This window comes from Sinohyriopsis cumingii, chromosome 10, assembly GCF_028554795.1.
Source record: "Sinohyriopsis cumingii isolate HCF-2022 chromosome 10, ASM2855479v2, whole genome shotgun sequence".
Classification (NCBI taxonomy): domain Eukaryota; kingdom Metazoa; phylum Mollusca; class Bivalvia; order Unionida; family Unionidae; genus Sinohyriopsis; species Sinohyriopsis cumingii.
Window position 1 is genome coordinate 26,395,000 of NC_142970.1, and position 13,093 is coordinate 26,408,092.

A 13,093-nucleotide genomic window follows, 5' to 3' on the forward strand; every position below is an offset into this window, starting at 1 on the left:
TTTGGATTGGTGAATGAACTCAATCCGTTTCAATCCTGCCTCTACCTATAAATAAGCGCAGTTCAGTGCATTGATTCACTTGTTCTTGTCGCTTCAAGATGTGGACCGATGTGCAATCTTCTACGCTTGTGTCTTCCATGATGTTCCGGACGGACATACCCATGTATGTCCGATCCAAGTGGACCGTTGTCCACAGGACAAACACCAGTCTGTGGATACGTAGGATCTACGTAGAAAGACAAGGATGCCTCAAAAGAGTCCTGATTTACGGACCAACAGTGAGACGTAGCCTAAGGACAAGAAGAAGACCAATGCGGTACCATTTATGTTAATGAATACATTAACATAAACCCAAAGGCCCTTTTCAGGGCCAGCCATATTTCTCGAAAAGAGATAGCCTTTCCATTGCCTACCCCTTTTTTTAAATTTAAATTTAAATTTAAATTTAAAAATTTTTTTAAAAAAATCCCAAAAGCCCAAACTCTATTCCCCATGTTAATTTCCCTTGTCCCTAGACAGACCCAAACTCTATGTTAAATTCCCATTGTCCCTAAAGTGACCCACGATTTCTCTCCATGTTAAATTTCCATTGCCCCTAATCTGACCCAGGGGTCTTTTTAATGCTAAGTCCCATTGTCCCTAATGTGCCCCACTTTACTACTCATGTAGCCTGATATCCCATCCAGTCACATTATCGTGACACCAAACCAAGCTGACACTAACCACTTAATCCTTTGTGCCAAGAGAAGCGACGATTGCTAACATTTTTTAAAAGTCTTTGGTACGACTTGTTCGGGGTTCGAACCCGAGACCTCCCGCATCCGAGGAGAACACTACCACTCGGCCACTGGAGCAGTCCAAATTGGTTGTAGAGTGGTGCCCCACCGACCTCTTGGGTTAGGAAAATGATGATGATGATGATGATGATGATGATGACAATTGATACAATTGACTACATGTACCTAGATGATGATGATGACGATGATGATGATGATTTTGATAATGATGAACTTAATTTATACAATATGCCACATGTACCTAGAAAATATATTGTAAGATTTACCTTCACCACCTACCTTAAAATTAACTTGAAACTGTGATGAAAGTGGGAAAAGAACACCTAAATTATCTCGTCCGATAATTTTGCTAACTTTGTGGATAAATAGTTTTTGAAACCTGACATATCTTAAGATCTCCCATCAAAGATATAAAATACATTATAGTCAAAAACGAATGTCTCAAAATTATTTGTTGTCTTATTATTCACGTAACTTTCCCTGCAAAAGGAATTTAACAAATGTCTCTATTAATATCCTCCATTATACAAAGGCACAAATGGAACTAATACCTACTTACTTAACTTACCGCTTACTTAAATTTACTTACTTACTTTAACTTACTTACCTTAACATGCTTCCTTTAGGTTACTTACTTGAACTTTAACTTACTACTTACTTACTATTTACTTACTTTAACTTACTACTTACTTACTTACTTTCTACTTAGTTAAACTTTAAAACTTTTAAACTCTTAAACTCTTAAACATTTTAACTTACTTACTTACTTCCTTACACTTACTTACTAACTTACCGACGCATGAGACAATTTGGCCACGTACGTGGAATTATTAGAACCAGCCTGTCGGGTCTGTTTATATCGCTTGATTCTGTTACGAAATTTCTTGAGAAAAAGAGCAACAAATTGGGATTCTGATTTATTGTGTTATTCCAAGTCTGAGCCCAATATCTCTTGTGGCACGAGTTTAATTCAACGTGAAAGATTCAGCACACGAGTACACAAACTAATTACTAATTGCTACTTATGGAGAAAAAACAGTTAAGTGTGAAGTGTGTGATAAAATGTTTGTACAAAAGCATTAGTGCTGAAGGAAAACCATTTAAGTGTGAAGTGTGTGATAAAATGTTTACTCGTAGTAGAAACATAAAAGAGCACATACGTACTCATACTGGAGAAGCACCATTTAAATGTGAAATATGTGATGAAAACTTTTATCGGAATAGAAATTTAAAACAGCACTTGAGGATTCATACAGGAGAAAAACCATTTAAGTGTGAGGTATGTGATGCAATGTTTTCTCAGAATTTAAATTTAAAACGGCACATGATGATTCATACTGGAGAAAAACCATTTAAATGTGAAGTTTGCGATGAACGCTTTTCTCAGAATTCAAATTTAAAACGGCACTTGAGGATTCATACTGGAGAAAAGCCATTTAAGTGTGAAGTATGTGATGAAAGCTTTACTCGTAATGGAAGTTTACAACTGCACATGAGGATTCATACTGGAGAAAAACCATTTAAATGTGAAGTATGTGTAAAAAGCTTTTCTCAGAATGGAAATTTAAAACAGCACATGCGGATTCATACTGGAGAAAGATCATTCAAGTGTGAGGTATGTGATGCAAGCTTTCATCAAAATGGAAATTTAAAACAGCACATGACTATTCATACTTTAGAAAAGCCATTTAAGTGTGACGTATGTGATGAAAGTTTTACTCGAAATGGAAGTTTAAAACATCACATGAGGATTCATACCGGAGAAAAACCATACAAGTGTCAAGTGTGTGCTAAAATGTTTACAAACAAAGGAAATTTTAAAGTGCACATGATGATTCATACTGGAGAAAAACCATACAAATGTGAAGTAGTTTAATCACCGTGAAAATTTAAAATTTCACAAGAACATTCATACTGCAGAAAAACCATTCATCTGAAGTATGTGATGAGGGGCCTAATCAGTTTACATATTTAAAAATGCACATGAGAATACAAAATTGAAGAAAAGCCATATAAATGTGAAATGTGTCATGAAATGTTTCAGCACATAGGGATAATAGGCCAAATTTAAATTTTTGTCTGAGGTTAATAAACCAAATAAAGTGTAGTCCTTTTCATGGTTTCTGCTCATTGCGAGTGCAAACAACTTATTTTGTTGCCTGCAAAAAAGAGAATTCTTAAAAAAGTGAGCATTTTATGTACAGTGTCTTTTTTGAAAACAAATCCAGTAATGGAATGTTTTTTGGGTTGATTAAAGAAACAGTCACTGTAAAATATAACCACACTGTTCATTGAGGCATAATTTACAAATGTATTTGGTATATAAAAGTGCAGCAGGAGCATACATTTTATAATTTTATATATTGATGTTTTAATTAGGCAGAAGTATTTTATTATTTTATGTAATTCATATTTATTGATGAGAGAAATAAAGTCATCAATTGCAATTATTTTGTTATTCTCACTTTGCACATATTTAGCCATTTAGGAAACTTTGAACCAGGATTACCTATGAGTTTTGTTCACTGAGTAATGAAGTTACCTTGATTAATGTTCATGCTGAATTGTTCTATTGTATGACAAGTGGTAAGTTTCTCATTGGTTAGTTTGCTACTTGTCTGTATAAACAATTAAGAGGTTAACGTTGTTTTTTCTGAGTTTATCGTGGAATAAAACTGTCAGTTGCCGACACACATGGCAAATAACGCACAAAGGGTGTTATGTAAGCTGTGTGAGTCGGCAACTGACAGTTTATGCCACGATATATTCAGAAAAAATGTTAAACTCTTATAATTGAAATTTCAATTATTCATTATGTTATTTTGTTTGCATCATTAAAAAATATAAATCTTGATTGAGCGTAGTAATACCTGTTTGAGGTTTTTCTGTTACATAGCTATTTATAGCAGTTAGGATTGTCCAGCTTGATTGTAATAAGGTCATCATAATACCAGTCCTTCAACCAATGAAAGCCCATGTAAGGAATTATAACAATGCTGCCATGATTTTTATATTTTGCCTTAATGGACACGTGTACTCAAAAGTGAGAGCTCAATATTTAAAGTCACGATGTCATGGCTGTAAGAATGTATGCCTTCGTAGACTGACTAAATGTGATTTGGCAAATTCATCACTGTTCTGACACATGTGTAATCTAATTTCACTATTCAAAACCTATTTTCGTGTTTATAAACAGGCTGGACTAATACGTGTATGTGTATGAGGTTAGGTTATAGAAAGTCTGTGATCAGTTTTGTTAGTTCAGACATACACATACACACACAGATCTAATTTAACTGAGTATTTATTTTATCCCTTTAGTTATTACATGATTTGTTTAGTGAGAACGGTTCATCACCTGATCAGTCTCATCAAATGTGTTACATCAGTGTTGAAAATAGACAGACACGCTAAAGGACATATGCAGACAGAGGCAAATGCTGACATAGAATGCTCCTTGTGGAAGAAGCGATGACTTTTTAACTTGGGGGTTCAAAACAGCGAGACACTTTAATTTGTTGAATTTTGTGTTTATTGTTTACACACTTTTCTAAGTATAGTGTAACAATAATTACAATACAGCAATATCACTATAAAAATGATAAATTGTATGACACATTCATGTATTTACTACTTTAATATTTGTACTTGTATCTAACTATTTATTATGCATTTTCTTAATTTGTCTATTCATTGAAAATTGCCATATAATAAAAACTAGGAGTTGTACATGATGTGTTGTAGATTATTATTCTAGCCTGGATAGTTGAGATGGGGCTCTTAACTTGAAAATCATGTATTTCCTTAACTTGTTTGCACTTACTCTTTTTACTTGGAACTAATCTGGAAGGTGCATATTATTGAAATGACAGGTGAATTGTGTAATGAATCCTGTCGTAGAGTTCATTGTATTATGTGACAGTGCTTGTAGGGGATTTTGAGCAGATTCAGTACTAACATTTACTTGGTTTGTACTGCTTGAATTTGTAGTGGTCATTTTAACATTTTCTTGATTAGTACCGCTTGAGTTTGTAAGGGGCATTTGAACATTTACAGTTGCATGAGATAGCATTGCTGAAGAGTCTTAAGCAGACAATGCTACATTTGAACATACATTGGAAAGAATGTTATTCATTTGTTGTTTATGTTGAGTGCTGGGCCTTGTTTATGGTTTCAATGATAGTTCATTGGAGTGGTTAGACAAAGACATAATGTGCCTAGCAGGAAGGTTGGCATCTGTCATTGCATTCAAAGCTGTGGCACGAAGAGAGTGAGCAGTATATCTTGCAGATGTATGGGCATTTTTGGATATGTCAGGCATAAAACAGCTAAACTGTCTCTTTCCAACACATCTTGTTGTGTACCATATTTGACATAATTTGGGATTTTCAAAAGCATTTTTATCAGTGTGACAAAACAGTGATTCAGCTTTTGGATTAATGCGTGTGAGGTAGTATTTTACTGACCTGACTGGACAATTTTGACCACCAGTTGCATACATTCTCTTGTCAGAATTTTCCTCCTTAGCATTTAAGTCTTCCTGATGATTTTTTTTGCATAGTTCGATGGGTCAGAATGACATATTCAGCCCCTGTTTCATCACACCTGATTTCAAGACTGTTGGGTGTTAATTGACTGTGGAATTGTAATCCACGAGTAACATAGTGGATGGACAGATATAACCAAATCCTGTATCTGAGTGTGATAGGGTTATCTTGCATCAGGTACTTATTGATTTCATACATGTCTGATGGAGGAATAATTGGTTTGTGTTGAGTTGATCTTGATAAACCATTCTTTGTGTTAAACTTTAATTTCCATTTAACATGTCATTTGCTTTTCTAAACTCAGGGTCTGTAACAATATTGACTGGATGACCACATTCAACCTGCATGTAGTGATTAATAGCAACACGGACATTTTGTAACGTGTTTTTATGGTATTCCTCAGCTTGGGCTTCAGGGAGCATCCTCTTTCTTGTTGTGGTGACCTTGGGGGCTGCTTCGGCATAAAATATGGCTAACATTTGGGCCAAATGTGAAGACTCAGCTGACTTCAGATCAATCTCAATATTCTTCTCTTTGCACCATTCTGAAATTCATGTTTTTCAGCTTGGTAGTATCTAATTTGTAACATTTAAAATATTTAGATCTTTGGGAAGAAATCATTCATGCAGATGTTCTTTTCATAATTTGTATTTACTAGTATATATAACAGATTTGTTACATTTATAGGCTGTCACAAGTATTACTTTAAAGATAAAGGACACCTTATTCACTGCAGAGCAAGTTAAGTCTCATTTTTATTAAAAAAATGGCATGAATGATTTATAATTATTTTTTCTTCTTTCTTTTTGCATAAACATTAACAACATATTGCCTTTTCATAACATATAATTTAAGAAAATAATAAATAAGAGCAAATTAAGTATCAAGCAATGTTACATTAAGCCTACATTGATGAACAGTCCAATCTACTACTAATTATTATTATTATTATTATCATTATTATTGTTAATTTATTATGATTATTAAATGAATGAACAAATCTACCTGTGAAAGTGTTGTAGCCCCATTGAGTGTTTTTCCTCGTAGACTTTGAGTACCGCTGTTCAGATCTTCCTCTTTAAGTGATTTGAAACGTTTTGGTTTATGGTCATCCTTGTTATCAAATGGGAACGGGACTGATGTTGGTTCATTCTAACTAAATGGTAACTCACTCTGTGATACTTCCACTTCAAAAGGCTCGTCAAATATAGATGGGTCAAAATTTTAAATATCTTCCTACATATAATCTATCTGATAAGGCCAAATAAGCGAAAAATTTATCACGTGGTAACATTCTGACCAATGGAAATGTTGCTTTCCTGTACCAGCTACTGGCATTGCAATTATTATAGTATGAACAGCATATTAGTGGTGGTCATTCCATTGGAGCTTCTGAAGGGTGCTGGTCATGGCATTGCAGTAAGAGAAGGGTCTGATGATGCCATTGCTTCAAGGAAAATGTGACTTGACCTTTGTCCCATACGATAAGGTAAATCGATTTATAATATACTTAATGTAACAGTTTATTGTATATGTACTCTGTATATTTCTCTAGAATGTATGTTGATGTATTTTGGTACCTTTAATTGGATATCGACCTGCATATTTTTTATGAGCCTTTTATTCTGTCCACTCTCTTGTCTGTCTGTCTGTCTGTCTGCTGTCTACTTTTGCTCTATACACTGATTGATGTGTTTAGGTTTATTTGGTCTACTAGCTCTCCAGATGGATAATCAATAACTATATGGTGTAGTAAGTTATTCATATTGAATGTACTGTAAACAGAATCAATGTAAACATGCAGAACAATAATGCACTGATGACGATATTATTTATTGTTGTAGTAAATATATTTTATTGTATTTTAAGGGTGTAATAAAACACAAGAAATGTATCAATCTCCACTTGTCAACCTCATTGCACAATAAAAACCAATAATAACAAATACTGGACTTGTATTGTCTATTCTTTGAGTAGAAGGTAAGTTGTGTAACATTTGGCACCCACCGTGGGACTAATTGTGCTGAAGCTGAGGTTGTGCATATGTGTACGATGGAAGGAGGACTAGATTTAGTGGATTAAACAAGAACAGATGGAGAGCAATTTCCTTCAGTATCACGCTGTTAGTGGATGTGTAAATGTGGGTACTCCAGTCATATAGATTTATAAAAACAGCTTCATCATGGAAGAATACACATGGAACTCCGGTTGTGTTTATTCTCTGCTTCATTGATGGAAATGTTTGAGTGAGCACTTTCATTGATACTCTGTGGATCATCTGAACCTTATGATAGACTGTGATATTCATTCTGTGCTTATATAGACTGATATTTATGTGTTTTGACTCATTAGGACACTATAATTTGTTTGCTCATTTTACCTGGACCATATTATTCTGTGAAGTATTTAAGAATGGTTATCATCAGTGCAAGTTGAATTAATTTTTATTTATGTATTTATTTGAACTTACTATATATTTTTTTGTGCATTTATATCTTAAGTCCATCAGTAGTTTATGGGGATATCCTAGGAACAATGGGATTTTAAGTCCATCATATAGCAAACCATTGTAAAAGATTCTCATAGTAATGCAATTTCCTTCCTGAACTTCAATTTTGTTGCCATTCATTTTTTAGGTAAATTGTAGGAAAGTTACTTTGGAAATTTATTTTACATTTTAAAATTTGCATTATACCAGAGTTAGAATACAGATAGTTCTGGTTCAAGTGATTCTTTTAGAACCTATTTTCCCATAGATTGTATTTTTCCAATCGTACAATATTCATTATTGAGAACACAAAAATCAGTCCCCCGAGTGGCTGAGTGGTCTAAAGCGCTCTCTGTTACGTATCACTGCCGTCTCACCTCTGTCTGCGTGGGTTCGAGTTTTGGATTTGGCCAATGTGGGTATGTGAGAAAGCTTGCCAATAGCTTCTCGAATTGGGAATAGCTCTTTGTCATAATGAATCTGAACACAGGTCAAGAAGCTGAGCTAAAATGCACCAAGAGAACTTCCCATCTTAATATGGCATCAGCTTCAAACACATCACAAAGCAAGGACCTTAGTGAATTGATGGATCTTGTCCAGCAGCTGTCAAATGAAGTGAAGATGCTTAAGTAGCATTCAGCATCCCACGTATCCAACAACCAGCAACACTATATGAATCGATTTAGGACAAATAATACTGATGATAGGAGAGACAGAATATGCTGGCATTGGGGGCAAATTGGACACATTGCTTCTGCTTGTCATGTTCGACTAGACCATTCAAAACGGGATTTAAACTTCACGAGGCCTATGACAGGGGGGCAAGCAGTAGGCTGGCCTAGGGGTTGCCCCAAGAAGCATCAAGGAACAGACACTATAGAGCTAGCAGGACAACCTAACAAGGTTACTGTTGTCACCAATGGAATTAGAGTAAATTCACTGATTGATACTGGATCGACAGTTAGCCAGACATTTTATAACAAGATTTTTAAGATAACTCCGATTGAGCTCATTACAGAACTGTTGAATGTGCATATGGAGAGAAGTTTTCATATAATGGCTACATAGAAGTTGAAATAGAAATTAACTTTCTGCCAAATGTGGAGAGAAAATGTTGTCTAATACTAGTTGTGCCAGAAAGCAAGTATTATTATTTATTGTTGTAGTAAATGTATTTTTATTGTATTTGGAGGGTGTAACAAAGCAGGAGAAATTTATCAATCTCTACTTACCAATCTCATGCACATTAAAACCCAATTTCTAATACCAAATACTGGACTTGTATCGTGTATTCAGTGAGTGGAAGGCAAGTGCTGTAACAAAAGGAAATTTTGGGGAAATGTGCCTTGTCCAATCCATAATTTTCAGCTTTAATTACTCAGAATTTACAATTATGAATGTAGGTCCAATCCAGAAGCTTTATTATGTATAAAGCTTTTTTCTTTCTTTTCTTATGAAAGTGAAAAACAAATAGGGTATACAAATTTATTTAGACAAATTCATTTACAAATATTGTTTATATGACTGTTAAGTTTACATAAAATATTTATTTTTCTCTGATAATTCCTATGAAAGTTACATACAGTATTAGATACAGTACTGTATATACATTTTATTTTGATTTATTTATTTATTTATTTTTTATTTAAGCAGAGAGAGGGCAAACAGACTCTAATTGACTCACCCGCCAAATTGCAAAATAAGCCTTCCCTGAAAATCGCAACGACAAAAAAAAAATATTAAAAAAAATACGGCGGTAACTGGGTGCCGAGTATGAGACAGCGCCCTCGTTGCTGCTGTTAATTAAATAACATTATAACATATAAACACCCTTGTTGCTGCTGTTAATTAAATAAAATTATAGCATATAACGCCCCCAGCATTGGAGTCTCCTACAGCTAGATTAGCTCGAGAACGACTAGAAGCAATTAAAAATATCTTCCCTTGAGAGATTCTGTCAGACAAAAACTTAACGCGCGTCAAGAATCTCAAGCTGAATATGCAGAAAGCACAGAACAGTTATTTAGACCTGTTAAAAAAAATTACCGAAAGAGTCGCAAAGGCTACTGAGGAGGATCTTATTCCAGCGTTAAAATAAACTGCAAAAAAGCAGAAATAACTAAACAAACAAGGAAGATTTTACGAGATCTTACAACTGGTATAGCTCCAGCTCAATCTCAACCACCTCCTGAACTTGAAGGTGTTGTTGGTGAAGAACCCCAAAAGGCGAAAAAAGGAATTAATTGTAGTGAGAAGTTTACTGAAGACGGTAAAACAATAATACGAAAGCAACGAAAGAACGAGAACATAAAGAGCAGAAAAGAAAAGGAACGAGAACAGAAAAAATGAACAGCGAAAACAAAACAAACAAAAAATGCAGCGACAACATCCTTAGCAAGATCTTTCCTATCAGCTTCCACCACCTCTGCAACAAGAAGACGAGACGGACGAAGAATTTCGTAAACTATACGGAGAGCCTCCAGAAGAAGAGTTTTACGATGTACCTGATATTGACGCTACTGGAAGAGGGTTTTCTACCTTGACTATGTCAAGAGGAAGTAGTCTTGTTACTTGTCATATCAATATTCTTTCCGACGTACAACGAAGTTTTCATATGAGGGAAACGTGCTAGAAACATTTTTCCAGAAATAAGTAATGAAGCAGCTGATATTTGTCAACAATTATTCACAGGAGGTATCATGGGTATTAGCGTTTACCGGGAACTTATTGATGAGCTCGTTGACTAAATGATTAGATAAATAAATAATAAATAAGATGTTGTTCAGGGTTTGTTCAGAAGGTTAGCTCCAATTGCAAAACACCTATCAATGAAAGCTATCGACGTTATTCGTGAAAAAAAGCTCTTGGTGCAATCAGCGACGTTGCTGGTAAAGTGTTCTCGGCAATCAAGGATAGACTAGCACGATTAATACGACGAAAACCACAGCAACCGTTAAAACTAGCCAGGACTGTTTAACCGTCTAGGCCTGCGGATGTCAGTAAAATAATAAACAAATCCGCAAATAAAAAACTAGCAGAGTTGGCTAGTGTGCCACCCTTGACATCTGCCATAGTAAAAAAAAGAGTATAAAAATATAACCGCAAGTCTGATAGCAGGAAGTGGTCTTCGTGCCAGACGCAGACGGTAAATGATCCAGCCACCATTTGGAAAATACACAATTATGATACAATGTTTAAGCGCATATCTGACCCAGCATTTGACGTGGACACACCAGTCCTTAAAGATGAATCTGTGCGTGATTATCAGTATTCTTCTTACGATTCTCGTATGCCAAATGCACGTGGAAGATCGATTTACAAGCTCAGGATACAAGGAGATATTTCTTGCCCGCCGAGGAATATATCGAAGTTGATGGTAGAATTACAAAAGCAGATGATACAGCATACGGAATTGGCAATCGAGTTGGTTTTGTTACCAATGAGGTAATGGCATTATTTTACAGCGCTACATACACGATTAATGGAAAAAAATATTGAATCGTGCCTTGAAAACGTCGACGTTGCCACGACAATACTTCGTCTTGCAAAATACTCCGACGACTATACGAGATCGGTCGTTACAACAATGATAATTGCAAAATACACATCTGATCATCCAGAGCACAGAAACGTTACAATGAATGCAGCTGGAAACGAAGTTGCATCAATGAATGAAAATCATGACCTGCGTTTTGCTGCACCCGGAGCAATGTTAAACGGTGACGATGAGTTTTCATGCGCAATTTCACTGTCTCAAAGTTTTAGATTTTGCAGATATGTTGGAAAGGTTACATTCGGCGCTAAACACACATTAGTACTTGTTAGAAAACCCATCGACAATGATGCAATATGACATCCTGTTGGAGTTGACAACGGTAAGGTAACACTAACAAAACTAACACTGTAGATCCCGGTAATGACTCCATCGCTTGCTGAAAAACAGCGATTACTTTCTTTTATGAACATAGGTGGTAAATCGATGTTATCATGGCTGACAATGATCACGGATAGTACTCCAGTTAACGCCGCTGGTTTGCTCACATGGCAAATTGCATCACAGCTGGGGTGTCAGCACCACGATATATATTTGTTGCGCTTCAGGCACATGCCAGAGTAGGTAGACAACAAGGAAATCCAATGGTATTTGACTCATTTGGAGTTTCCGAAGCTGCTTTATGGATGAATGGACATCAAGAGCCCTCTGAAGAAATATTGCTAGACTTTGAACACAATCATGCTGCACGTGCATATCATCGATTAATTTCGTATATGGGACGGGTTCAAAACGTCGACACTAGTTTGCAAATATCTAAGCGTGATTTTACAATGTTTTATCCAATCTATTACTTTTCGCTGGAACATTTGGATTTATTCAGACAGTCTGTCGTTGATATACACTTCTGAGCTCGTATAGCTCGAGTACCAACAGCAGAAGCTTGTCCACCGGCTCTTCCTGGTGGTGCTAGAGTAATCTCGGTCATACTCAACGAGAAAGCGTTGTTGCTTGAAGGTGTTAGTGGCCGAATGAAACTCGTTGATGCATCAGTAGAAAACATGTAACTCTGTGGCGATTTAAATATACGAGTATAAACATAAAATGTCATGGTATCATCATGTTAGTGTTCGTCTGACTCCTGGTCAGATTAACAAACTACAACCCGCATCATTAAGAAAAACAGGAACCACAATAACGGTAAAAAACAGATTACAGGTGGTCAAAATAAACTGTTGTTGACAGACCGTCAGCTTACACATCTTAATTAAGCCGAACAATCCAAGACTGGAATACGAAAAAGGTATTAGACTTCCAGGAACACCCGTAAAGGTAAAGGGCCTGAGACTTCCAGGAACACTTCGTTGAGTTTTTCACCTATGTCAAATTTTGATTTACTTGATGCTGCTAAGCAACTAAAAATAACACGTTTTAGAGGTGTTTTAATGAGCGATCAGTTACCACAACGACCAAACAGCACCGAGACGGGTATTATTAATTTCTATAATAGTACCGGTGTAGGAACTCATTGGGTAACATAAGCGATTGATCCCCGTGGAATTGTTTATTTCGATTCGTATAGGTTGGCTCTACCGTAGGAATTTATCAACTATGTCACTCCGTACAAAGTCCCGGTTCGGTACTCAGCTCTGCCAACCCAAACACTAACCGATCCACCAATATGCGGCCATGAAGCAATTGCTGTAATCGATGCTGTATGAAAGAGACCATCGTTGCCTGCCCACAAAATCTTGCACAATTATACAAG

The 13,093-nt window shown here is 35.8% G+C and overlaps 1 protein-coding gene across 1 annotated transcript in view; it reads left to right on the forward strand.

Moving 5' to 3' along the window:
- Positions 1 to 1,665: 1,665 nt before the first annotated feature.
- Positions 1,666 to 13,093, forward strand: part of LOC149789787 (uncharacterized) — a 47,447-nt gene continuing 36,019 nt past the window's right edge. Inside the window, exon 1 of the mRNA XM_089973122.1 lies at positions 1,666 to 2,664. Coding sequence (XP_089829248.1) covers positions 1,822 to 2,664 — 843 coding nt within the window. The 5' untranslated portion in view covers positions 1,666 to 1,821. The remainder of the gene's footprint in view (positions 2,665 to 13,093) is intronic.